Source organism: Trachemys scripta, chromosome 15, assembly GCF_013100865.1.
Source record: "Trachemys scripta elegans isolate TJP31775 chromosome 15, CAS_Tse_1.0, whole genome shotgun sequence".
NCBI classification, from domain to species: Eukaryota; Metazoa; Chordata; order Testudines; family Emydidae; genus Trachemys; species Trachemys scripta.
In genome coordinates this window covers 13,043,581-13,068,488 of record NC_048312.1, presented here as the reverse complement: position 1 = coordinate 13,068,488, position 24,908 = coordinate 13,043,581, and the positions used below count along the sequence as shown (strand labels likewise).

Sequence of the window (24,908 nt, the reverse complement as noted above, 5' to 3'; positions counted from 1 at the left end):
GGGGGTGGGAAGAATAAAAAAACCCAAACAAACCCATAATCAAATAAAACCAAAACCAAAACACATAGAACCTTATGCAGTGTTTCACATTCTGATTCCTTTAGCAAAGTCAATACTCAAACCTCTTCAAAACCGTTCAAAAGCATAGCACAAATAACATGGTACACAATAACAAACAGCGTTTATGTGTAAGATAGTCTACCTTTGAGCATGCAGCATGTATAACTATTTTGTAGTTTCACTCTAATACACTGAACAACCTTTCAAAAAAAGTCTCCCACTTTGCAAACTTGGCAGATCCTAAATCACCACAGGCTTATAAATAAATCATAGTAGTTGACGGTAGTTAACAAGCTGTGCCACATTCACAAATATCTGCACTATTCTGATAAAAAGTGAGTTCCATAAGGAAGGCCGTGAACGATAGTATTTGTCCTTTCCAAACTAGAATGTTTCTACAGGGAGACAAGCAAGGGTTGGTTGTTTTTATGGTGGCAAACGAGCAGAAAACTGGAGAGGTAAAACTTTACACAGTGCCAATTCTCTGGTTCTCAGCTGATTAATCTTGTCCCACTCATGGGCAAAAGGTGATCAAGAGAGACAGATAATACAGAAAACACTTCACAGGTTCTAATTGCCTGTTCATAGGTACGTTCAAAATAAATAACTTTCTCTCTCAAAGTTTTCTATTTCCCAGGCTCAAAAGAGATCTTATTTCAAATTTATAAAGCCTCTCTTATTCAGGCACAGATTTTTAAAAAAAACTGTACTTCTTATACCTTCCAGGGTAATCACTTGAAATTTATGCTGGGAGGCACTGAACAAGTTGGGTCATGCGGATAGCCAGTCACTGCATTTTAGGATGTTCTGAGCAAACTGATCAATTTAGCCAATCAAAAAATAACAGTTGCAGATGCATTTGTGACAACACTAGCAGGAGGATGAGAAAATAGTACACCTATCAGGTGTTCTCTGAGATTGTCCACCAGAACATCATGAAGCACAGCCGGCAGGAAATGGGTATCTTGGTGGGACAAGTACATTGTTTGCAACAGCTACTGTGGTTCTCATTTTGAGTCTAGAAAAAATAGTAACATGCACAGGTTATGAACTCCAAGAGTTTTGCGTAACATTAAATTTAGTACCATGACTGATCTTACAACAGGATCTAACTGTCCTCTGAATCTCCTTGAAATTTGTCCTCTGGTAAGAGTGACCGACAAGGAAATGGAACTGGCCCATGTCAGCAACTGAGACAGCATGAAGATTGACCATTTCTGATTCAATCATCATTAATTAACAGAGCATTCAGTCAGTCTCTCTCTCTCTCTCTCTTAATACGTTCATCTGTCTCTAAAATAAGTAGGCCTGAACTCAGTGGAGTTCTTGTTGCGGAGTAGCACCAGAACTGAACTGAATCTGGAATTGGACACTGAGCTTGAGATGCTCACAGGAGGCCTGGTGTGAGATGTTCACGTTGGTCTTTCTTGTCCAGAAAGCAATTTGGTGGATGCTAAATAAGCTGTAGTTTCAAATGCATTAGTCAATCCTACACAGAATGAAGTGGACCGGACTGATCTCAATTAGGGGGTGATGAAACCATGGAATGGAAGTGTCCAGACGTGGGAAGAGGCATTTCTTTCTATTGTTACTATGTGAGCACCCAAGAGTGGGAAGTTTAAAACATTGATGGCATAACTAATGTATATGTGCAATATTGCTAGTGTATTTCATACTGAACACATTAAAGAAAGATTTGTTTCATTCCTATTAGACACCCATCTGCATATACTATGGACCTAGTATAAATTCAAGTAATTTCCGTTCTTTATTAAGCGATCCCACAAGATAAATTACTACCAACTATACGGTAGTGCAAGAAAGCAGGGGGCTTGATCTTGAGATCCCATATGCCCACACTCCCTAGGAAATCAGGTACAGGTACTGGATCTGTGACTGCTGGAATTATATGGTATAAAAGAAATTTCATTTTCTCTCAAAATAAAAATAAACAGAACCTCTTCAAGGCTTAATTAAGATACCAGAAAAATAATGTTCTTGGTGTAAAACTTACACTGGAAAGTTACCACCCCTTAGATAAAAGAACTATATATCTGGAAAGATAGATCAATACTATCACCTCTCATTACTTTCATCTATAAAGAGGACAATTCTCACATTTACTATAATCTTTGTATCACAATGTACTTACAATCTGCAGGATAGTCCGCCTGTGATGTCTGTATGGCTGCACTATCTGCTGATTGTGGGGTAGATGAGTTATTGTCAGACTGAGCTTTGCGGACAAGTGCTGCAAGTGGATGATCAGGATCCACGACTTTTAAAGGCTGCAAAAATTGTAATGACATCAATTTAACACTTTATCAACAATTTTAATTATAAGCATTTAGAACTTCTGAATTTGAGGACGAAGAACAGCAATTTAACACCCCCTTTCCCCAATGACTTCAAAATGCCTCATTGTTATGCTTTAGAGAAATACTGACACACTGTTCGGAACACAAGTCTTATACCTTTTACGTCACCCTGGCTATCAATCTGCTGAAAAGTCTTACATTTATCACAAAAGCATACCTGAAAGTGAGCAGTAAGAATGATAAAACAGCATACAGTAACTCCTTGCTTAATGTTGTACTTAAGTTCCTGAAAAATGCAACTTTTAGCGAAACGATGTTAAGTGAATCCAATTTCCCCATAAGAATTAATGTAAAGGGGGGGGGGGTAGGTTAGGTTCCAGGGAAATTTTTTTCACCAGACCAAAAAAAACTATATATTATATAGATATACACACACACTATGTTTTAAACAAACAATTTAATACTGTTCACAGTATTGAAGCTTTGTTGAGGTGGTGAAGTTAGAGGGTGAAAGAGGGAGGGATATTTCCCAAGGAATGCCTTGCTGCTAAATGATGAACTAGCACTTAGCTTAGCACTCAAGGGTTAACACATTGTTAATGTAGCCTCTCACACAAGACAGCACAAACACGAGGGAGGGGAGACAGCATAGCAGACAGAGACAGACACACACCTAGTGTGTGGGAGAAAGAGAGAGATGCAAATTGCCCCTTTAAGTAAGCTGACCCACTCTTAAGTGCATTGTGAAGTTGAGACAGCAGCTGCTGCCCCAAGCTCTCTGTCTCTCTCCGGCTGTGTCCCCTCCCTGCTCTATATGGAGAAGGGGTAAATGGGGTGCAGGAGCAGGGGGGAGGGGGACACCCTGACATTAGCCCCCATCCTCTTCCCCCCCTGCACAGCAAGCAGGAGTCTCTGGTAGCAACTCCAGGGGAGAAGCAGCACATGGCAGTAGGGGGAGGGACAGCTGAACTGCTGGCAATTGATAGCCTGCTGGGCGGCTGCAGCATAGGGAACTTAGGGGAGCGGGAAGCTGATAGGGGGAGCTGATAGGTGGGCTGCCGGTCCACCCTGGTTCCAAGCCCCCACCAGCTAGCTGCAACGGGCTGCTCTTCCTGCAAGCAGTGGACAAAGCAGGCAGCTGCCAAACGATGTTAGTTTAAACGAGCATGTTCCCTAACTGATCAGCAACGTAACAATGAAAGAACATTAACTGCGACGACTTTAAGTTAGGAGTTACTGTATTTGTATATTTTTAAATAAATCTGTAAGATGAGGAATTCTGTAGCTGCCTTACAAGTAACATTCCATCAAAGCTAGTATTAAATATCAATGGTGGGTCTTGTGAAAATATGAGGTATTTTTAGAGAAAGATTAGGGTTGGAAGAGACCTCAGGAGGTCATCTAGTCCAATCCCCTGCTCAAAGCAGGACCAATCCCCAACTAAATCATCCCAGATAGGGTTTTTTATTATTGGCCAGTTAGCTTTTTTACCATTCCCCTTGAACATCCTCAAAAATATAAGTGAAAGATTAGTCTCCATTATGTTCTTTTAGCTGTATATGCCATTACCATTAGCAAGGTATCTTGAATAAATAAAGGAAACAAAAATGCTTAACAATCTTGTAAAAATAATACAATAAATGGATAACTTAATTGTTAAAAAGTCATTCAATTAAACCATCATTAGATACTGGGATTCTATTAAAGTGTAAAAAGAAAACATTAAGTTGAGACAATGTATGAAGGGACAGGATCTCTTAAAGAACTGTTTATCGCTGATATATAGTTAATATGGAAACCATCCTTTATTGTTATGCAACAGAAAAAGGTGTATTCAAAGCCAGAACACCTCCAAGATAAAAGTAGACTGCTAAAAATAATATGATTTACATGTCAGGGTTCATGTAGGATTTTTTTATTCAAGTGATCAGGAAATAAATGTTAAACTATTTTCCTAAGAGGGCAAACCTAACTTGAAAATAAAAAGCAAATTTTTCCCCAATAATTTTCTAAATCAACTGTGATACTATAGCAGATCTGCGATTGAGAAGTTTCTCCTTCACAACCCAGCTTCTTAAGCTGCTCGACCTTGTGCTTAGGACATAAGATTTTTGTCATTAACAGTATGTCACAATTTCAGCACAACTACTTCACTATAAAATAAAATAGAGAAGGCTGGCTGTGAGGGAATAGAACTATTCAAACTACCAATCTTGGCAATTAGCAAAGGTGTCCAGGAAATTAAGAAAGCATGAGGCAGGAAAACTGAAGCACAAAAGTTATATATTCCAAAATTTTTACCAATATGTAGGCTCTATTTTTTCCGGTTGTGTCAACAAAGCAAGGGAAGTACGGCATTACAAAGACTGTACTGTATACAAATCAGAACTTGCAACTTGAAGCATTACAACCTAGAACAGTAGTTTTAATATGGTCAAATACAAATTACTACTACTATTACTAATAAAAGGTATTACAGTAGCACCTTGCAACCCAAGTCATGTACCAGGACCCCACTGTGATAGGTACTCTACAAAGCGAACAAGAGATAGTTCATTCTCCAGAGGGCTTACCTTCATAAGCTCTTCAAGTCTATTGCACTTTTTTGAGGCAAAGAGACTTGGATGCAGGTAGTTGCCATCTTCATCGTCGTCATCCTCCTCTTCATCAGAATTAACTTTTGAATCTACATAAAAGCCAATGTTTAGAGGGGGGGGGGGATTTTAGTTTGATTTCTCTCTTTTGCCATTTTAAGAGGTGTCAGGTAGGGAGAAAGGGAGCAGGAATAAAGTTAATTTTGAACACCGTTAGAAACTATGGCTTTAAGAAACTCAGTCATTCAAGGAATAACCTATAGAAATTCTAATGTGTGAATGAACTGTGACTTCTTTAAATCTGGTATTCTGTATCCCCTTTTATTTTCAGTAACAGCTACAGAACAAAAATGAAAAGCCTAATGAATCTTGACAAACTACAATACAATTAAAATGTTCTCTTGTGACCATTTAAAAGTTGGCATTATTTACATAATGCCAGACAGATATGTACATATTTGAACAGGCATAATTTATAGCAGTTCAAGTTCAAATGAAATTTATGTGCAAAGTACATTTCCACTCTCACTTATATACATGGTTGAAGGCTTTATGTTTTAAGTTGTTTCAATAGTGTAGGCCAAGCCCATGGCTACAGATAATTAAACCCTGAAAAAAGGGTTAAAACAGAAGAGGCACAGTAGCATTACTGGCTATCATAAATTATTAATCTATTGGACAAACTGAAGTCTTAAAACCATTTACTGTCTTACAGGCAGACTACTAAAAACGAGAGACACAAACAAGCACGGTTAGCTATCAAATTAAGACTAATATTTAGTTGCATGGGGTAATTTTCCAAAGGACTAATAGAATTTATATGCGAACAGAATTTATTATAAGTGGTCCAAGACCACAGCAGCTCTTAGATCTGAATAATATAAAATGTTCTCCCTTTAGAGATTTTTTTAAATTATTTTGCTGTAAAAGTAGACGTCCTTTGTCCTGAGGCACCTTATCAATCTCAATTATAGGATGCCAGAGTATTGTCCTACTAACATGCCAACACTCCAACAAAAATAAAATGTGGCTGTTTATTATTTCTTTTCTTCTTTGTAGAGTGAACATTCCATATTAAAGTGAGGGTGCGTGAGTGCATGGCAGATTTTTAAATTACTTTATTTTGACAGTACTACTTACATATTCCTAAAATTTTACTTGCGAATATTGCAGCTCACACATAATGGTGCTACATATAACTTGAAGTTGTCAACATTAAGTAAACCATTATTTCCTGTGTACTAATTAGCTGAATGCTTTCTCAGTGATTGCCCTGCTCCCCCTCTAACCAATGTATTCCCCTTTCAGGAAACAAAGATCAATAAATAATTCAATGAAGACTTCAGTTCTTTTACATTTGCACAAGATTTAGAAAACACAGTATCGTGCAATTAATTCTATAAAAAGCAAATGCTACCAGAAAGGTGCAGAAAGAAAGGCAAACTATAGCATTTTTACAAATATGTGCAACTTTCATCCAAAAGCAGGCTATATACTGTGATCACTTCATGTACCCATGATATTCAGCCACTTCTGAGGTAATAAGCAGCCACTGCTAAAGTACATAGCAGCAATGCACAACAGTTGAGGATAGGAAGTGATCACCACCTTACCCAAATGAAACTGCTGGAGTAATCTACATAGACAGAATGTAGTAACTCCCATGTGGCCCTGTCTTATTCCAGTTCAGGTAATTGCCTCATTTTTGCAAAATAAAGCAGAGAACATTTATAAACCCACACATGATCAAGACGTATTTTATATCAAACAATAACTTACTCTTTTTTTCTTCCATTTTGTTTTCAGAAGGAGCAGCATATCGTCCCTCCTTCATAGCCTTCTGAATGAGTTTGTAATAGGGGTTGAGGTAGTGATCGAATCGCAAGAAGTCAAACTGAGAATTGCGGGCTTGCTTGGCTTTCAGCATAATCTCAAACTGAACTCCTTGCTTGCACACAAAATTTGCAGTACGCTCTATAATTGCATGCATTTTTGCAGTTGGTGGCTATGGGAACAAAATAAAAATACTTATGAACACATTTTACTAATCAATCCATGAACAATTAAGTAAATTAGTGAGACGCCTGGCTAGAGTTAAAACAAAAGAAGAGCCTCCATATCTGGAAGAAGCTTCATCAGCTTCCATATCTGAAGAAACCCTGAAGATTCACCATGTTTCCTTCCTGTAAACTTCTCCCACTCTCAACTCTGTCTCCCTGAACACAGTTACCATTATTTCTGCTAAGGGCAATTAACAACACTCTCAAAGTATGCAAATAGTGTCCTAGACTGGTAGAGAGATCGATATTAAGTAGCAAGACTTCCTCCAGGAAACTGTATCTGAGCAGTGTCCTCTGAACTGCAATTCTTCTGTGCTGCCACAATCAACCATAGTCAAACATATCAAAGTTTGAATGCTTTTTTCAAGGAATAAAGCTAAACAGCACTACATCATTTTCACCCACTACTGAGGACTAATGAAAGCTGCCCCCCACCCTTTCAAATAAAATCAAACTGTCTGGAGAACAAGAACGTAATTTAAGAATTGAAATGCTTCATAAACAGTACAGCTCACTGTCTTTATTTAATTCGCTACTTGGCTAAGTCTATTTTTTCTTAACTGCACATAATTTCTACAATTAAAATAATTATTGATACTTAAGAACTAGATACCACATTAATGGTTCATTCTATGTTTTTAGATTTTTTGCACCAGACAGACAGATACAGAAATCTGAGTAGAGCATAGCAAGATTCCATTTCAAAACAGCTAAAGCAAACCATATTATTAAGATTGGTGCCATTTGTTTAAATGTGGAAAAATATTTTTGTTTCAAGGTGAGGTAAACACAAAGGACCTTTATTTGGGCAAGTTTATTTCTACCAAAGTCTTTATTAAAATATTAACTTGAAAAATAATCACACTTTTGTCTAATGTTTTCCCCAACTGTTACAACACCTGAGATTATTATAATTAAAAGTTAGCAAAGAAGTTCTCTCTACAGTATCAGTTTCTTTACTTGTGTATCTGACAGAACTATGTGCACAGCCAGTTTCACAATGAAATCATTTAATCAGTTGATCTCTGGTGGCCCTTTTGAGCAGCAACAGGCGAGAGAAACAGAACAGGAAAATATTATCGAAACCATAAATATCAGCAGGAGAACTCAAAACACAGGGGATGTATCAAACTTATTTTTAACTCTTTCTTCAAATGCACTAGATAAATTAATGGTATCCCTTTCATAAAAAGCTACTGAAAAATATGTGCTATGATTAATTACTGCTATGCTCACAGGGAAAGTTATTACTGAGATTATTAGTACTACTGGCCTGTAAAATAAAATGTATTTTTAAAAATGGGATTTGGGTTGACAATAACTCTGAAAAAAATAGAAAGCTTGCATTTTGGATAGTAACTTTGGATTTTTTGATAAACAGACTCATGACACTTGGCACATGTCACAAACTTAACAGAGGACCCTAGCAACCTCTAGAGGGTCCTTGGAGGCACACCATCATCAGCCATCTGTATGCCCTCATAAAAGCAAAGAGCAGTATCACAACTGCAGTCTACCAGGTGAGAAAAAAGATATTGAAGGGGAGAGAAATGGAGAGCCCAGAATGAAGAGATTCCACTGTGATCAGAGTAGTTCATCTGGATTTATTCTTAATGTACCAATAGGAAAATTCAATTTAATAGGGTTCCACCACTGACAGCAACTCAACCTCCAACATTTATAACAAAGAAACCCTACTGCAAAGACAACTGCATTGAAGGAATATACTTATCGCACATTATTATACGACTACCGTAGTTTCATTACATAAACATTTCAAAGAAACCTTTGGAAAAAACATGAAATCAAACAAAAAATTCAAATTGTAAAACAAGGATATAAGATCTGTTAAATGAATAGCTCTGATATGTACCACATGATACCAACATTAAACAGGATGAAATCCTTCAATGAATACCTAATGAAGACAAAGCTATGGTATACTGTGTGTTCCAGTATTTATTGTACCAGTAATACAGTGTTTACTCAGAATTCTAGTAATTTTTGCCAATTAAGAGCTCATCAGCAAATTGCTAAGTAATCTGTTGCCTCTGAGCTGAGGCAACTCCACAGAAACATTTTCAAAACGTTCTATAATACACAGGGATTGTTTTTATCATAAAAATCTCTGATATATAAACACATGAAACATATTGAATTCCAAACATTTACAAATGTAGTCAAGCATCAATGGTACTTCACTTCAGTGAAATCAAACTTCCGTGAAGAAGGAAGAGTTGATTCAGCCTACGTTTTATAGAAAATAAGTAAATTGTATCAAGTTCAAAAATTACATTGCATGGATTGTGGTTACAACACTGAATGAAAAAAAAAACTTCTGTGGTTCTGATGTTCCCAAAATAAAGGGATATATTTCTTAGAATTTATTAATTTTTCATCACTCCTTCATAGAAGTAAGTGCTCTTTAACATGGCTATAGTTGATCTTCGCTTACTTAGTGCAAGCCCTATTTTTAATTTTTTACTCTTTTTTGTAAAATAAATTGAACTTAAATATACTTTTGCTCAAGGTTTTATCTTTGTTCCAAATGAAAAGATAGATAAAAATTATATTAATGTGGTTCTTTATGCTTTTATTTCAAAGAATTTGCAAAAGTTTGCCATTTTATAAGCAGATAACCTTGTTTGTTGGCTGATGCATTTTGCAATTTTAAAAATAAATACTACAAAAACAATTACGTTTTCTTCCAGAGTACTTAATACTGTAAGTGATGCTAAAAGCACATTACAACAAAAATTACACTCTTTTCAATGGAGCAAGTAAAATATGACAGTTCTAATTCCGTATTACCGTGGTCAGTTTAAATTAACCCACTAATTTTAAAATAGCTGGGTAGATTTTAACTCAAAGTCAATGGAAAAATGCAGTTAAAACCTTATGAACGGCCATAAAACTTTATTGCTATAAAGGCAGTATTAAATATACACACATACCAGTTCTACATCAGAAGGTACACTCAGTCCCAAGGGAGCAATGAAAGGTTCTTCATTTTCTTCGACATTTTCTGCCTGAGCTGCTTCTACAGTAAATGACAAAGTGAAATGCTACAGTACAGAACTAGTCAAAAATTAGACATACAAAATATGTATTAAAATTATAAATAAGGAATACTGATAGGATCTGTGGTTCAAAGAATCAGAATTCTCTAACTGCTGGGCCAGGACAAGTGCTGAAAGTATTTGCACTACTCACCAGGAAGTGATTCCAAAGGCACTGAATCAAGTTATGCTAATTACTATCGTGCTTTTTTCTGCAACATGGAACTTGCTTATATTAAGCACTGGACCAGGGCTTGATTTATAGGATATTGTACCAATGGCATATTAAAGGTCCAGTATCTGACAAATCATCAACTCCTGATCAAGTACTGAACATAAACAAGTCTGATATTGCAGGCAACTTTCATTAGATCTTGAAACACTTTGCTATGTCTATTTTTTTAAATAAGTTTTTCTCTTCCAAAATTAAGGGACAATTTTTCAACGCAGTGAACAGAGATGTTTCCTTTCTGCAACTAGGCAAGTTGTAGAGCTCCTATGTTCCCAATGCCACTAACATTTATGCCCATATGCAAATTACTCACATGAGTAATCTCATTAACTTCAATAAGGCTCTGTGTGGGCACAGATGTCCACCCATATGCAATGCATTGCAGGATCAGGACAAGCATGAATGTGGGGGGGAGGGGAGGAGGGAGTATTTTTTGTTTTGTTTTTTTAAAACACAAAGGTGAGTTTCTATTGCTTTCCATTATCTGCAATAATAAAAGTATGTGTGACTAAAAACGTTTGCCCTCCACTAAATATCTACTTTACTAAAATGTAGTTACTATTTGCACAGAAAATGTGTATTTTAACTAATAGTTGTTTTAGTAGGCTCCACACTTTACTAGTTTAGACTTAAATAGCTTCAAGACATGACTGAATCCACTCTCACCTTGACAAACTAGAGAATGCAAACAGTGAAAAAGACTGAATGAGAAAAGGGACAACATACACAGCATTTTATTTTTGTACTTCCAATCAGTTCAACCAACATAGTGAGGTTCAATATTTTATTATTCAGTGACCTATGAAAAATAATGTGCAATACAGCTAATATGAAGAGATAAACAAAGCAGATATATATATATATATTTTATATATATTTTATATATATATATATATATATATATAAAAAAAGCAACAGTCTCCTCTACTAGGATATGTTAATGCTACACAGTTTCACACATTAGAGAAAGATGCATGGAGACATGCTGGTCTGATTTCAAACAGTTGTAGGCCACACTGATAACATTTCCCTCTAGCTGAATATACTTTAAGTGGAAGATTCAAGAAAAGATATTTAATCTCTTACAATTCTCATCCCTCTCTGAATTGTAATTGTCTCCTTCCCCTCCGCTCCTTTCATTTCATATTGAGTTTTGGAATAAAACTGTAGCTATTTAATGGATTTACATTATACAAACTTTATTTTGCAAAAATATAAAAAAAGGAAGCAAAACAGGACATTTATTTAATAAATCTTAGAAAAAATATGTTTTATCCATTTGAATGTATGTATAATACCATTTTTGAAAATTAACTTACTTTAAGATATGAAAGTATTAAAAAATAAAGTACAAAGAAGAGCATGACTGCAACATTAAAATGCTATTCTATTTAGTAATCTTTAGAATTGAAGCGAGTGTTGTTCCTCCATACTATCCTGCAGCAAACGGCAATCTGTCATTTACTGTACTAGATGTACATCCAAAAAATCCAGAAAAATAAACGGTTAATTGAGGTATTTCATTCTGAACGCAATAACTCTCTGATACAAACTTTAATCCAAATAAAAATAGATTACTTTATGGTAGAAATAACAAAGAAAGAAGGGGCAGAATAGGAAAGTATAAAACTTCTGTGAAAATAAGAACCCTTCAGAGGAGGCACTGAAAGTCTACTTTGTTCAGGCCTCTAGGGAAGACATGTTTGATGGGATGCAGATATGATGGCTTTGCTGACTACTTTATTATTTGTGTGGAAAGTCAGCAGGATCGGGGTCTAAGTCTGTTACAGGTTCGTGACCTACAAATTATTTGCTTTATTTGGCATCCATAGTTCAGAACGGGCAATTACAAAAAACTCCAAAATAAATTATAGACTTTTTTTTTTTTAAATTAGTGGAAAAGTATAGGGGATTTTAGGTCAAACGTTCCAGATAAGAAATACAAGATCCTGAAAGTGGAAGCAAAGTTATTCTAAGGAAGTTTAGGCTACATCTTGACACTAGCAAAGAGTTGTAAATTTGTAATTGTGATTAACTGGCTTTTTAAAGTAATAAGCTTGTTATGTACTTTTCCAAAACAGAACTAGATTAAAATCGCTTTCTTTAAAGTGATTGCTCAAGTTCACATTAACAGGTTACACTGCTGTATATAGTCCAATTCCAATAACTAATTTCTGCTCCATGCTGATTTGTAAATATGGCATGTTTACAATTTCACAAGTCAACTTTAAGGGAAATCTTAATTGCACCATTCTGTTGAAAATTCATAGCATGGTAAAAATACAGCAAATTATAGAAGATAGATCTTTTAATCTGCTATAACAACTGTCTGCCCTTTTCCAAGAAAGTCTACTTTGCTACCTCCGTTTGTTTCTACAAAAGCATTTTGCGCAAGGTACATTTAAACAAGTGAGTTCACTGTCAGGATTCCATTTTAATGAACTGCCTTAAGAACACTGGTTTCCCTTCAGTGGTACTGACTCTGAAAGTGCAGTGCAAGATCTGATGCAATGTACTCTAGCATTATAAAATGTTAAAGGTATTTCAACTTAATCAAAGAAGAAATCGGTGAGGGGGAGGGAGGGAGGTGTTACGTTTTCTTTTTGACAGAAATCATACCAGTATTCAAGGAGGGCTTTTTTAAAGATGTTTTTTTAAAAAAAAAAACAAAACTTGAACACTGAGTAAGAGAATGTAAGAGCTCTCTGATGTTTTTTTCATTAGACGAAATACCACTAAGAGTAAGTCAGATCAACAGCTTTAACCAGGCACGGCTTTTCTACCAAGCAAGATTGAGATTTGTTTGTTCCTTACACTAAAACTTCCTAATAAACTGTTGTCATGATGAACTGAAAGTATTCTGAGAAAGAGTTCAGTTCTGAACTAGCTCAACAATATAATAAATGAAATTAGAGTAATTTGTTTACACTCAACTACAAAGACAAAAGTGTGCACCATGAGGAAAAAGTGGATTTTAAGTCTTTCGTTATCTATATTAAACATCAATTTACTGATATTATGGAGAGGAAAGGAGAATCAAGCATGCTAGAAATAACATTTAGGAAAGCTGGAGTGGAGCTTGAGTGTTTTTTAAAATAGTGAAGTAAAACATTCTCCAATGACACTGATTCAACATGATCAATGCTAATTCTGCTGTAACAATGCTAAACCACAGTTCCTTGGTTAAAGCTGGGCTCCCTTGAGATGCTTGAAAGCTATCTATAGTAACTGAAAGTAAAATAAAATTAAAAGTGGCATGATATTAAAATGCTAGAGTTATTCACAAGGTGCACTGAGGTTGTATTTGGATGTGCAGCTTTAAAAGTAAAGGGTTGGGGTTCGGAAGAAGGGCTACAAGAATGTTACGTCATATGATCACTGAATCAATGAAAAGATAGACAAATAAATCCCATAGAAAAAAGATAAAAGGAGGCAGGACAGACATATACACAATGAACTGACTAGAGAAAGCAGATGAGGCGCTTCTGTGTTCAGCTTGTCTCATAATACAAAACAAGGGGACATTCAATACAATTAAAAAGGTCGCAAATTCAAAACTGCTAAAAGGAAACACTTTCTCCAAACAATGGGACTGTGGAATTGATTGTCACCGCAAGAACTTAGTAAGATTTAAAAAAGCACTGGATATTTTATGACTCTAGACATTCTTGTTATCCATAACAGTTTAAGATAATATGGGAAAGTATATTAAACCACTATGGGGCTTCGGCAAATCTCTATTATATATCAGGATGAGATCTAATGTGGTGTGATTATGTCCCACCTGCCGACTGCAGGGTTCTTGCACCTCCCTCAAGCAAGGACTCCCTAACTGCAGTACATGTACTATGGTACATGAACTTCAAGTTCCATCCATTCACTTTTTTAAGATGATATGTGAAACAATAAAGTTTGAGAACTGCTGCTTTAAAGCATACGACACTGGCCAACGTCAGAGACGGAATACTGGACCTCATATCTGAGCCAGTATGGCAATTCCTATGGATATTGCACCCCTTGAGTAAAAACCAACAGTTTTCATTCTAGTCCAACAAAAGCAGTGCTACAGCTATGATTGAGATAGCATTTCCATTCAAAACCTCTATTTTGAGGCACTTGCAACCCTAGAATTCATTAGTATTCTTCATGCTACAGAGGCAACTGAAGCAGAGCTATCATTCAGGGCAATGTCAGCAGACACACCCCCTTCATCTTCCCAACAGATGGCTAATTCCAAAACTCCAATGATTACTTAATAAAAGAACATTCCAGAGTGAAGTCTAATTCCAACATAAATGTGTTAAAATTGAATTTGCAGGAATGTGAATGTTAATGCAGATCTATTTCACCTCAAAAAATATCATAGAATGGGTGAGAGCAGAAAATAGTCCTTATGTGAGGAAAAAGTAGTAACAGGTAAGAACTTTTACTTTCTTGGGCTTAAGCCCATTTGCCAATAACAACTAAATGAAAATATTGTAGCTAGCAATGCAGCTAGCAACAGAGAGGCATAGAAAGAAACTGGCTAGTGAACTGATAAAAAATATTCTGAATTTAATATTACAGGCTGAGCTGGCACCAGACCTATTGAGATTGCCTGACATTTCCCATTATAAGACCTTGTTTTCAGTTATTTATAACTTTGCACACCATTTGGGCTAAAATTTTCTATGCAGCCTCAAACTGTTCGTTTTTTTTTTTTTTTTAATTTCAGCCAAAATGGTTCAGCCATTTCTGGGAATAAGGCTAGGGAAAAACATATTGTTTTACTCCTGTTAAAATCTTCTAGCAACCTTTTCTTTTGAATGTTCTGGCGCCCTCCCACACTTTTGAGAAGGGACTTGAAATTAGGTTCTAGACCTGCTGATGACCTATGTAGATACATCTCCAGAGCAGGTCCACACTATGCACTGAATGAAACAGGGGTCCTGTGGAAAAGACAGTATGTGAACATGTAATTGAAGACTAACAATGTCCTGCAGAAAGCAGCCAAATTAATTTGCACTGGTAGTGGTTTTATGACAAGTTGGCTGGCTTGTCATAGGGTGCAGGCTACAAGTCAAGTTAGTAAAACTTGACAGCTGCTAACAACCACTCTGTGCAGCCTAGGTAATTTTGTAATGTAGCTGTTCTCACTTGAGCTGAGTTAACTCTGCAGTGAAGACATAGCCAGAGACCGATCTCATAATGTTCTGGCTTTGTCTTCTGAAGTGAACTGATAATCATGTGGCTGCTTTAAACATTTCATCAAATTGCTGAGGCCTTTCAGACGATAAAATGACCACTAATCTTGAAGAATATCTCCTAATTCCCAAGGAGGTTATAAATCTTTTGCCTTGTTTTCCTAGAGGCATTCAGATCTACTTAACAGAATAGGAAGTGTTTCCCTATGCATCTACACAGAAGGGGGGGGGGGGGGGGGGGAGACAACTGAGGATTTCAAATATACTGAACATCAGGAAGGAAGGCGCAGGCTAAGCCAGGTATTTTCATTTTTCTGAACACTGGAAAAAAGGAGTGGCATTTCCTGAGAGGAAATTAATTCCTTATCCACCTTCTGTGAAACTCTGCTCTGCACACACCTTCAAAATTGTCTCTGTGCAGCACTTACATTTAATACAGCTACAATAGCTCAGCTATTCTCTGTGCCAAGTTACATTGATTAGAAAGGCAACAACATGGAAAATGAATGGAAATGATGGTCTCAAACTGATGTGATATCAGAGTACTGAAAAGCAAGTTATGCTTCAAAGAAGCATACTTTATTTTTACCTCAAAAGGTTCTACTTGATTCACAAGGGGACACTTGCTTAACTTTGGCGGTCCTGCCGAGTAAAAGAAACCTGCAACAGATAACCTGCAGTGATTGACAGAACTTACACTGAGTACAACGGTGAATCTGTGTGTAAGAACTTCAAAATAACTGGTAATGTGGCTTTGTTGGCATCTATATTTCTGCCTTTATATATATCTATATAGATATATTCCAAATCCTTGTTGATGTTTCCATTACATAGTCAAGAAAACATCTTTTTCAGTGATTGAAATGACCTTATAATTTGTTCAACTCTCTCAAACTACGCAGCCTACTTGAGAAAGACTGAGTTCTAATAAAGTATTGGATCTTGCACTGAACAATCTTTGCCACTAAGAGTTTGAATATATAGAAAAGTCTTGAGTTTTCTTGGCCAGTGAGGTACCAGTGATATCACCTCAGTTGCTTCATCATGGTTTCTCTCCAGGGTACACAGAATGAGTAGGCACACAAAGCTGGAATTTCCATTTGGCTAATTTTGGTTTTCATGTCTTTCCCTTCCAACGAGTTTCTTCATTTCTGAACTCTCTTCTGATAAAACCCCCTGGTAGAATTGTCCCACAGAACCACTGTCTGGCTAAATATAATTGACGCTCCATTTCCCTTGCATCTTGGTGAACCTGCTCAGTTGGCATGTTAGACTTCCCTCAGATGTGTTTTACAATAATTCTGAAAGTCCATAGTCATTCTTAACTCTAGTATAAGTGAACTCAGAAGTTTAGGTCCAGTTCCTGTGAAAGTTCTTTCCCCCCACATTTATGAGTTTTCACTGACAGTTTCATTGTTTTAGTGGAACATAACTATCACGGGAAGTCATCATCATCATGGAGGGAGGGCCAATTTCCCAAGCAGCCTGGGCCAGTCCCTTGGAGGCCTTTTAATATGAGGCCAGAGATACTGACATGGACTTTTTGAGCTGTGGTCAAGTGAAAAATTCTCTAAGTTGTATCAGTTCAGATAATAGTGCTATGGGGCAATATGTTCACAGAGACCTGTATTGCTCCGTGAATAGGCTAATGGATTTATCTGCTGAAGATTTGAGGATGGATAGCATCTTCATTCCAAGATGAATCACTCTGCATCAGTAGCATGCTCATCTGACTGGAGACGCGTTGATTATGAACATGATCTTTACTTGATTCTGTGTAAAGTCAATATCAATATATCATAACCACCCCGCTATTCAATGGGCGACCGGCTCTGGTAACACAGCATCCTTCCTGAAATTCAGACGTGGGATCAGTCCTTTAGAACAACACTGAGTCTCAAGTGAATCCTGGCATGCAGAATCATTATCACCTCTTTCCTTTGATTGAACCCTGATTGAAAAACTGGAGGACCGGCATTGGTAATAGCTTTCTTCAGTCTTTGTATTCTCTAATGAAAGAAAGGCTCTTCCACTCCATGAATCTCCCAGCTAGGTGAGACTGATTTACTTACCCATATTGATACAAATAATATAATAGAGTAAGTAGGATTGTATCACCCTGGGTAAGAAACCTTCCCTAGCAAATGGAAAGGGTCCTAATAGTTGTGAACAAAAACTTTCAAACATGAATACGTTGTAAATTGCAGCACAAACACTCTGAATCTATAAAAATCTCTGATTTAAGGCCTAAATCCTAGCCTCAGTGCACAATCGACCAAGCTGTGCATCTTTCTGGCTCTGTTTCACCCAACTTGTGGCTGTCTGGTTGTTGACTGGATTGAGAAAACTTACAAAATATGACTTTCTTCTGCGCCAGTATTTTTCTCCTCCACAGTTGTCTATCTTGGTGACATGCTAAGATTCTGCATTTTCTGAACATCTGTTTCTCCATATGCTTGGTAATGGTTCTCACCTTAAACTTAGCTGACACCATTAGCAATTTTGAGGATATTTGCATTCCATGTGTGCATCCTGTGACTGATGTCATAAGCCTTTGCAGAAAATTTTACTTAGTCTACATCTTATGTGACTTTACTTAGTCTTATCTTTGTGTCTGAATTGTTCTATCACATCAGGACATGAAGTCTATTTCAAGGGTATGGCAACTTAACATCACTGGCATCTGCAGATGATGTTTCTAAGTACGGAGACTTCCTTCAGCCTGTTCTTTCAAAAAGAAATACAAGTTTGAGAGGATTACAATACCTTCAGACAGAGAAGCAATAGCTGTATCCAGTTTAGGTAGCTGGAAAGTTTGCCTTTAGGGACTATAAACACTTCCTGCTCTGCCTGCTGATGGGTTCACTACCCTCCCTGCAGCCCTAATAAGTTTTCCAATACAGAAGTGACAGCAAATCAAATATTCTTGTCTCAGATTGGTTAGGTAATATATGCTTTGCCTTTTATTTAGAGTTTCTTTTTGGAATCATTAATTGAAGTAGCTCAAAGCAGCAAGCGATTGCTTAGCATAATCTTATTTTTCGGGTTGGAACAGGATCATTTCCACAGATACCTCTTTTACCCTTAGAATCCCACCCTTTATTTGAGCATGTGTAAGAGGTCTCCATAGATCGGGGGTCGGCAACCTTTGGCACGCAGCTCGCCAGGGTAAGCACCCCGGTGGGCCAGGCCAGTTTGTTTACCTGCCGTGTCTGCAGGTTCGACCGATCGTGGCTCCCACTGGCCGTGGTGTGCCGCTCCAGGCCAATGGGGGCGGCAGGAAGCGGTGCGGGCCAAAGGATGTGCTGGCCGCCACTTCCCGCCACCCCCATTAGCCAGTGGAAGCCGCAATTGGCCGAACCTGCAGACGCGGCAGGTAAACAAACCGGCCCGGCCCGCCACAGGGCCTACCTGGTGAGCCTCGTGCCAAAGGTTGCCGACCCCTGCCATAGATTCTCAGATAATGACCTTAAGTAGTTGCTGTTCACTTCACTAGGTTGTGCACAATTCCCCCATGTAAGGCAGAGAATGCAGATGAACCTCAAACTTGCTCTTGACCTCCTTGGATTTTTCAAGAGATTTAGGCATACATGTTTTCATTAAGTCACAGCATCACTACAAAATGCTCACACTGAGAAAAAGTAAAACTTCCTTTGGAAAAGAGTCTTACTTGAAGCTAGTTTTTACATATATACAAATTTGATGCTATTTCCTCGGATCGCTGATAGCCACTTGTCTCATAGTGATTAAAAACTAGTGCTAAATAGGCAGAAGAGTGAGAGAAAGTTCTTGCAGCCTCTGCCTTGAAAAACAGAAGAAAAACTTATATTAGAAAATAAGGGGCAGGCAGGCCCCCTTCAGTGACACTGCCATGGATTGAGAGTTCAGTCCCAGTAAAGTGTAAGAACGTACACAAGCTTCTACAGGGATCTGCAAAAAGGATTTAATAGGGGACTTTTAAAAACATTACAGACCAAAGAATAAACAGACAAATGCCAGGAAATTTACAGATCAAGAGCTCTTTCTTCAGCCCTGATTAATTCTATCATCCCTTTTTATTGCCTGGGTCTCAGAACACCAGGCTCTCTCACACACTGCAGTAAACAATTTTCAAATTGCTAAGTAATGTAGTTACATTCATAGATGCCCCAACTGATGATGGTAAAAATCAGGAGTGTTGAGACACTCAGTACAGCAATATTTTTAAAGCACACAGTGAATTTTGTTATAAATGCAAAGTATGTTTATTGAAAATGAAATAAAGGAATACCATGAAATTCAGAGTTGTATCTGCCGGTTACAGACTCCTGTAATGGCACTTTAAAGAAAAACAACTTCAAAAAATTTAGGATGATGAATTTTAAAAACAATGTATTAATAGACTACAAATTATACATCTTAATTTTTCAATATTCTTCTAATACAACTGTAGGAGGATTTTTCAGCTGCCCTGTTTATGTTTCTAAGGGTCTTTTCAGTTAGTCAGTTTCCTCCTACTGATTATAAACAAAAGGCATACAAAACTAAAATAAGATTTTTTTTTCTAATTTCTTGAATTTTAGTTCTTAGCTGTAACAATAATTTTAGCTCTTAGATGTAACTATTCAGATAAATATGATTTTCAAACTGAATGTAACCCTTCAAACCAATTTTAAGTTTACTTTACGTAACTATTTTGCATTTATTTCAGTTGATGTGTTTTTAAAACAGTGAAACATATATTCTTCCAGCTTTCATATAAAACCCTTGCCAGCTAAGGGGGTCAATGAGGGCTTGATGACATTGCCAACATAAGACACAACCATCTTCCCTAAACTACCATCATGAGAAAATTAATGCCAAACGATGACAACTATAGACCATATTATTACAGTAATTTGCACAGAATGAATTGGGAGACCCATTGTGTATTACTGAATTTTGTGAATAAGAACAATTAAAAAAACGAAGATAATGCATCACCAAGTTTATTGTTTCCTTATCTTGACAATTATGGCTTTAATTATAATATTTTGCAGTAACTTGGGAAAAGTAATATTTTGAAAATATAATCTAATCTTTTTAAATTAAGAACTCACTGAAGCATCTCCTATAAGAGCTTTGCTGAGATGTTACCAACTTTTTTAAAAAGCCCTCAAATTATGACATAATGTACATTTTAGTGAAGTACGGATTCACAACTTGCAACTGTAAAAGTACACCTCTACCCCGATATAATGCTGTCCTCGGGATCCAAAAATATCTTACCCCGTTATAGGTGAAACCGCGTTATATTGAACTTGCTTTGATCCGCGGGAGTGCGCAGCCCCCCCAGAGCGCTACTTTACGGTGTTATATCGGGTCACGTTATATCAGAGTAGATGTGTAGTAAGGGTAGGTGAAGTTGCTTTTACCTTTCCCTACCAATCCCCAATGTTTATTTTGATTCCTCACCTCTTTCTCTGGAGGCCTGCTGCTCCTCCTCCTCCGTGGGTTGTGAAGGATCATAATAATCACTGCCATAACTGAATCCCACGGCATTATAGGTACCATCTTCCGCTAAAGCTTCACTCAGTCTCTTATATTCTTCCTCTTGAAGAAAAATGAAAATTCTAATTACGACTATGAAATATAATTAATCTACACTATTTCTAAAAAAAAAAAAAAAACAAAAAAAAACTATACCAATGTTTTCAACCTAACTTTTAGATAAAAATTGTGTTCTTCACACTTTAGGCATAGTAATTTTTGCCAGCAAGTTTGTGAAAACCAAAGATAGCAGAATGCATGTGCCTTTTGTTGATCATTTCCTCCTGCTGAGATAAAGATTTTTGTGGTTATACAGTCTAAGATAATTAAGGAAAATGCAAGAACGTTCAGTTATACAATACTGTTAAAGAAGAACAGTTAAAAGGATGGTGGGGGGTGTTTTGTTTTTTCAAATCCCAGTCTGCCCTCAAAATCTGGGCAATTTCTGTGTGGATCTATATATAAACTATCCTGAGGTCCTCTCAGACAGGCAAAGACTCCTGTTTTTCGAATCCACTGGGTACTGTCAAGATAATATCAGAAAGAATGAGTATAAAATGAGTGGGAGTAAATTTAATGTTTTAATTATTTAAATTTAATTAAATGTGTTCTAACTCAGGAAAGTTTCCTTGAGCAATACCTTGCCTCGCCTCCTCCTCAAGCAAGTCCGTATGCAAGGCTAAATACCTCTCTTCATCACAGAGGGCATCTATTCTAGCCTCCTCTTCAGACAATTGATAATCTCTGTTCCATGTGGAATATTCAGCGTCATATTCAGAGAGGTCATGGAGGTGACCACGTCCATCATACCTGCAAGATGAAAAAGCTGGTCAATGCAGAAAACTTAGGGTTTGGGTTTGTGTGACTACTTAAAAATACTTACCCATTAAAATGAAAAAATACTAATGTTAAAACGTGACTCATTTTAGAAGTTACATTTAATTTTGCTACTCATTTCACACCAACTATCAAAATGAAATATTTTAATAGTCTAAATTCCTCTTTAACAGAATAATAAAAAGAGTACAATTAAAGGCAAAAGTATCCTTTAATAGTTTAAATGGGATTCATTTCCTTAATAGTTCTTACCGTTTATGGTTCAACCAACCATTCAATGTCACTTGCAAAATACTTTTTCTGGAAAGTCAAATAGCTTACATTCACACAAACCCGAATACATAAATACCTATCCGTAAGAACCAAACGGTCGAAATTTTCTCGCTTCTTTCTGCTAGTCCCGAACTCTCAGGAGAGATCTTCACCAAAGAAACTTGCGTCCATTGGAGGTAAAATCATGGCTAGGCTCGGCCCCTAGCCATTTGGCTGAGGAAATAAGTTCTGGGTTATGTGATAGAGAGACAAACATACATAGGAACAGTAACATATACATGCAATTTAAGGAGGTTCACCATAAAAATGGCACCAATAACCAACAATGTGATTTCATTTCCTAAGCAGAAATGTGTGCAGAAAAAGTGCCGCATTAAGATAACGTTTGACATATTTCTCCTTTACGTAGCAATATTAGAAACCAATAGATAATAAAGAGATCGTAAACTTCACTCCGCTGGTTAGTCTTCACACACACAATTCTTGACTGAGCCATCTTGCTAAATCAAAAACAAAGGAAGTACATATAACTAATAGAAAACGTTATTGAGATATGTTGGTCTTGTTAACCAAGGTGTTTATCCACAGGCAAATTTCTGCCCCAGTCTTCCCACAGTAATAGGCTTTCTTCAACTGGGGGAAAAGATTTCATGCTGTTGGGGATAAAAATCTGAATTTCCAAAGGAGCTGATAAGGTTAGTGCATAATGTTTAATCTTTTGTTCATAAATGCAAACCTCCTTAACTTACAAATGTAGATTGTTATTGGTTTTAAATGTTATGTATATATACATGCACATACTTAGAGTTTGCTCCCAAAAATTTCTGCAGCTGTTCTATCTCAGGCCATTGCTATATGAAACCACAACAGCCTTAATTCACACCATGGAACTGGCTAATGAAATTTCTCATCACAAAAATAAACTACTGTACCATTAGATGAGAGGCCCCATCACTAAGCTTAAACTTCCATATTAACAATAACATACAACTATAAGAATACACACTGATTAATTTCTGATCTGTTTTCCAATTTAGATGTTTGACTTCAATCAGTGAAATCATAAATGGGAAAGACCTGTTAGGTTAACTACTCCAAACAAGGCATCATGTCTCACATAATGGGGTTCCAACCACTTCCCTTCAGTGAATATTTATTCCAATCAAGTAAATGTGGTTGTGAACCTAGGACCTGGAAATCACATGTAACCACTGAAAGAGGCCTAATGAAGTGGGATTGAGGGAGCAAATGCCTACAGTATGTGATGTGATCCTTTTCAAACCAAAGCCCTTCAGGTTTTCCCACTTGAGTCTTCAGGTACAACCATAACTGCTTAAAGCACTGTGCTTTTCAAGCCCCCACAAAATACTCCTGACCTGATTCTGCATCCCCCCTCTCAAGAACCACTGAAAAGCAGGTTTTGAACTAATTCATTCCTCCATCTGATACTGAGTTGCTGAATCTGGAAGGGGAGTGGGGGAGAATCAAATAACCAGATCCTGTTAATCCCTCAGACTATGAGCTGCTAACAATCACATAAACAACCAAAAAACGCAACTTTTTTTAGTTGAGGTTAGAAATCTGAAATTCCTGGGAAGGAAAGCTAATTGGCCTAACTGCCACAACTCATGGCATGACAAGGGAGCAATCAGGCCAGGGAATCCCATCAGCACTTTAGGGTCTAAATTAAATGGAAAAATTCAACTCAGCCTAATTTCCCTCTCTGAGCAAATAACCTCTCCCACTTCTTGCTTATGAACCCCACGATTTAAGTTTCTAATTTAGCATTCCCTTATAGCAAGAGTCCCCCTTGTTTTGAGGTGAAAAGCTGCTTGGGGTTTGATTTGAAAAGGAGCAGATTATCCCCACCCCTCCCCACATACACCCACCCTGCCAGGGGGAGGGGACCCCAATAAATACCATCTGCCAGAGGAAGGGGAGAGACTCCTAATCCTGCCAGAGAAGGGGACTCCCATACTCCCCGCCAGAGGAAAGGGTTCCCCAGCATCGCCACGGGGACACCCAACCCACTGCCAGGGAGAAGGGCCTCCCCTTAACGCTGCCAGAGACGAAGCACTCCCCCACTCCTCCTGCCAGAGGGAGGCCCCCACGCCCCCCGCAGCACTGGGGGAGGGGCAGAAAGAGGCTATCACAGGAGATCTCGCAGCAAAGGCGGGGGGTTGGGTTGCACCGACCTATCGATCATGATCTTGGGGTCTCCCATCCAGGGAATGAGATGCCGGCCCTGCTCCTGGTATTGGGCCTTCTCGTCGTCCCGGAACAGCTTGCAGGCATAGCCGAACACCAGCAGCTCCACGCGGCTGCCCCCACCGCCTCCTCCGGGGGGCCCCTGGGCCGCGCCCCCGCCGGACAACAACATCAGCGGCGGCGGCCCTGCCTCCTCCACAGTCCGGCGAGGCCCGCCAGCGCCTCCGTACATCACGGGAGGGTACGAGGGGAAGGCAGGGAGCGCGCTAACAGCGAACGAAGCGAGTCACCCCGGCCACTAAACCCCCCACCTCCATAACGCCGCGGTCGCCATCGCCCGAGACAAAATGGTGGCCGTTCCGCTTCCGGTCACAGGGGGGTAAACAAACGTCTGGCTTCCGGTGAACAGCAGATTCGTCATAACTCAACAAGCGATGGATTAATCTTGCTGCGTGCCCTGGGGCCGAGTGTGGGGAGATGCTGCCAGGCAGCTGGCCCGGGGCGGGGAACAAATGGAGCAAGGCAGGGTAGCTCTGACATGAGAGTGGCGAAACTGTCCACGGGAACTGCGGGGCT

General features: G+C 38.0%; 1 protein-coding gene across 7 annotated transcripts in view; it reads right to left on the bottom strand.

Moving 5' to 3' along the window:
* SFSWAP (splicing factor SWAP) overlaps nucleotides 1–24,697 on the bottom strand; it is a 104,539-nt gene extending 79,842 nt beyond the window's left edge. For 5 of the 7 annotated variants that reach the window (XM_034790933.1, XM_034790935.1, XM_034790934.1 and 2 more), the window contains exons 1-7: nucleotides 24,320–24,697; nucleotides 21,655–21,824; nucleotides 20,940–21,077; nucleotides 9,987–10,072; nucleotides 6,752–6,977; nucleotides 4,952–5,064; nucleotides 2,213–2,348 (exon numbers count right to left, since the gene is read on the bottom strand). In XM_034790933.1, coding sequence (XP_034646824.1) covers nucleotides 2,213–2,348; nucleotides 4,952–5,064; nucleotides 6,752–6,977; nucleotides 9,987–10,072; nucleotides 20,940–21,077; nucleotides 21,655–21,824; nucleotides 24,320–24,564 — 1,114 coding nt within the window. In that variant the 5' untranslated portion in view covers nucleotides 24,565–24,697. Of the gene's footprint in view, nucleotides 1–2,212; nucleotides 2,349–4,951; nucleotides 5,065–6,751; nucleotides 6,978–9,986; nucleotides 10,073–20,939; nucleotides 21,078–21,654; nucleotides 21,825–22,200; nucleotides 23,235–24,319 lie in introns of those variants that run through there. The other 2 variants (XM_034790940.1, XM_034790939.1) reach the window with 2 other exon arrangements.
* Nucleotides 24,698–24,908: the final 211 nt, after the last annotated feature.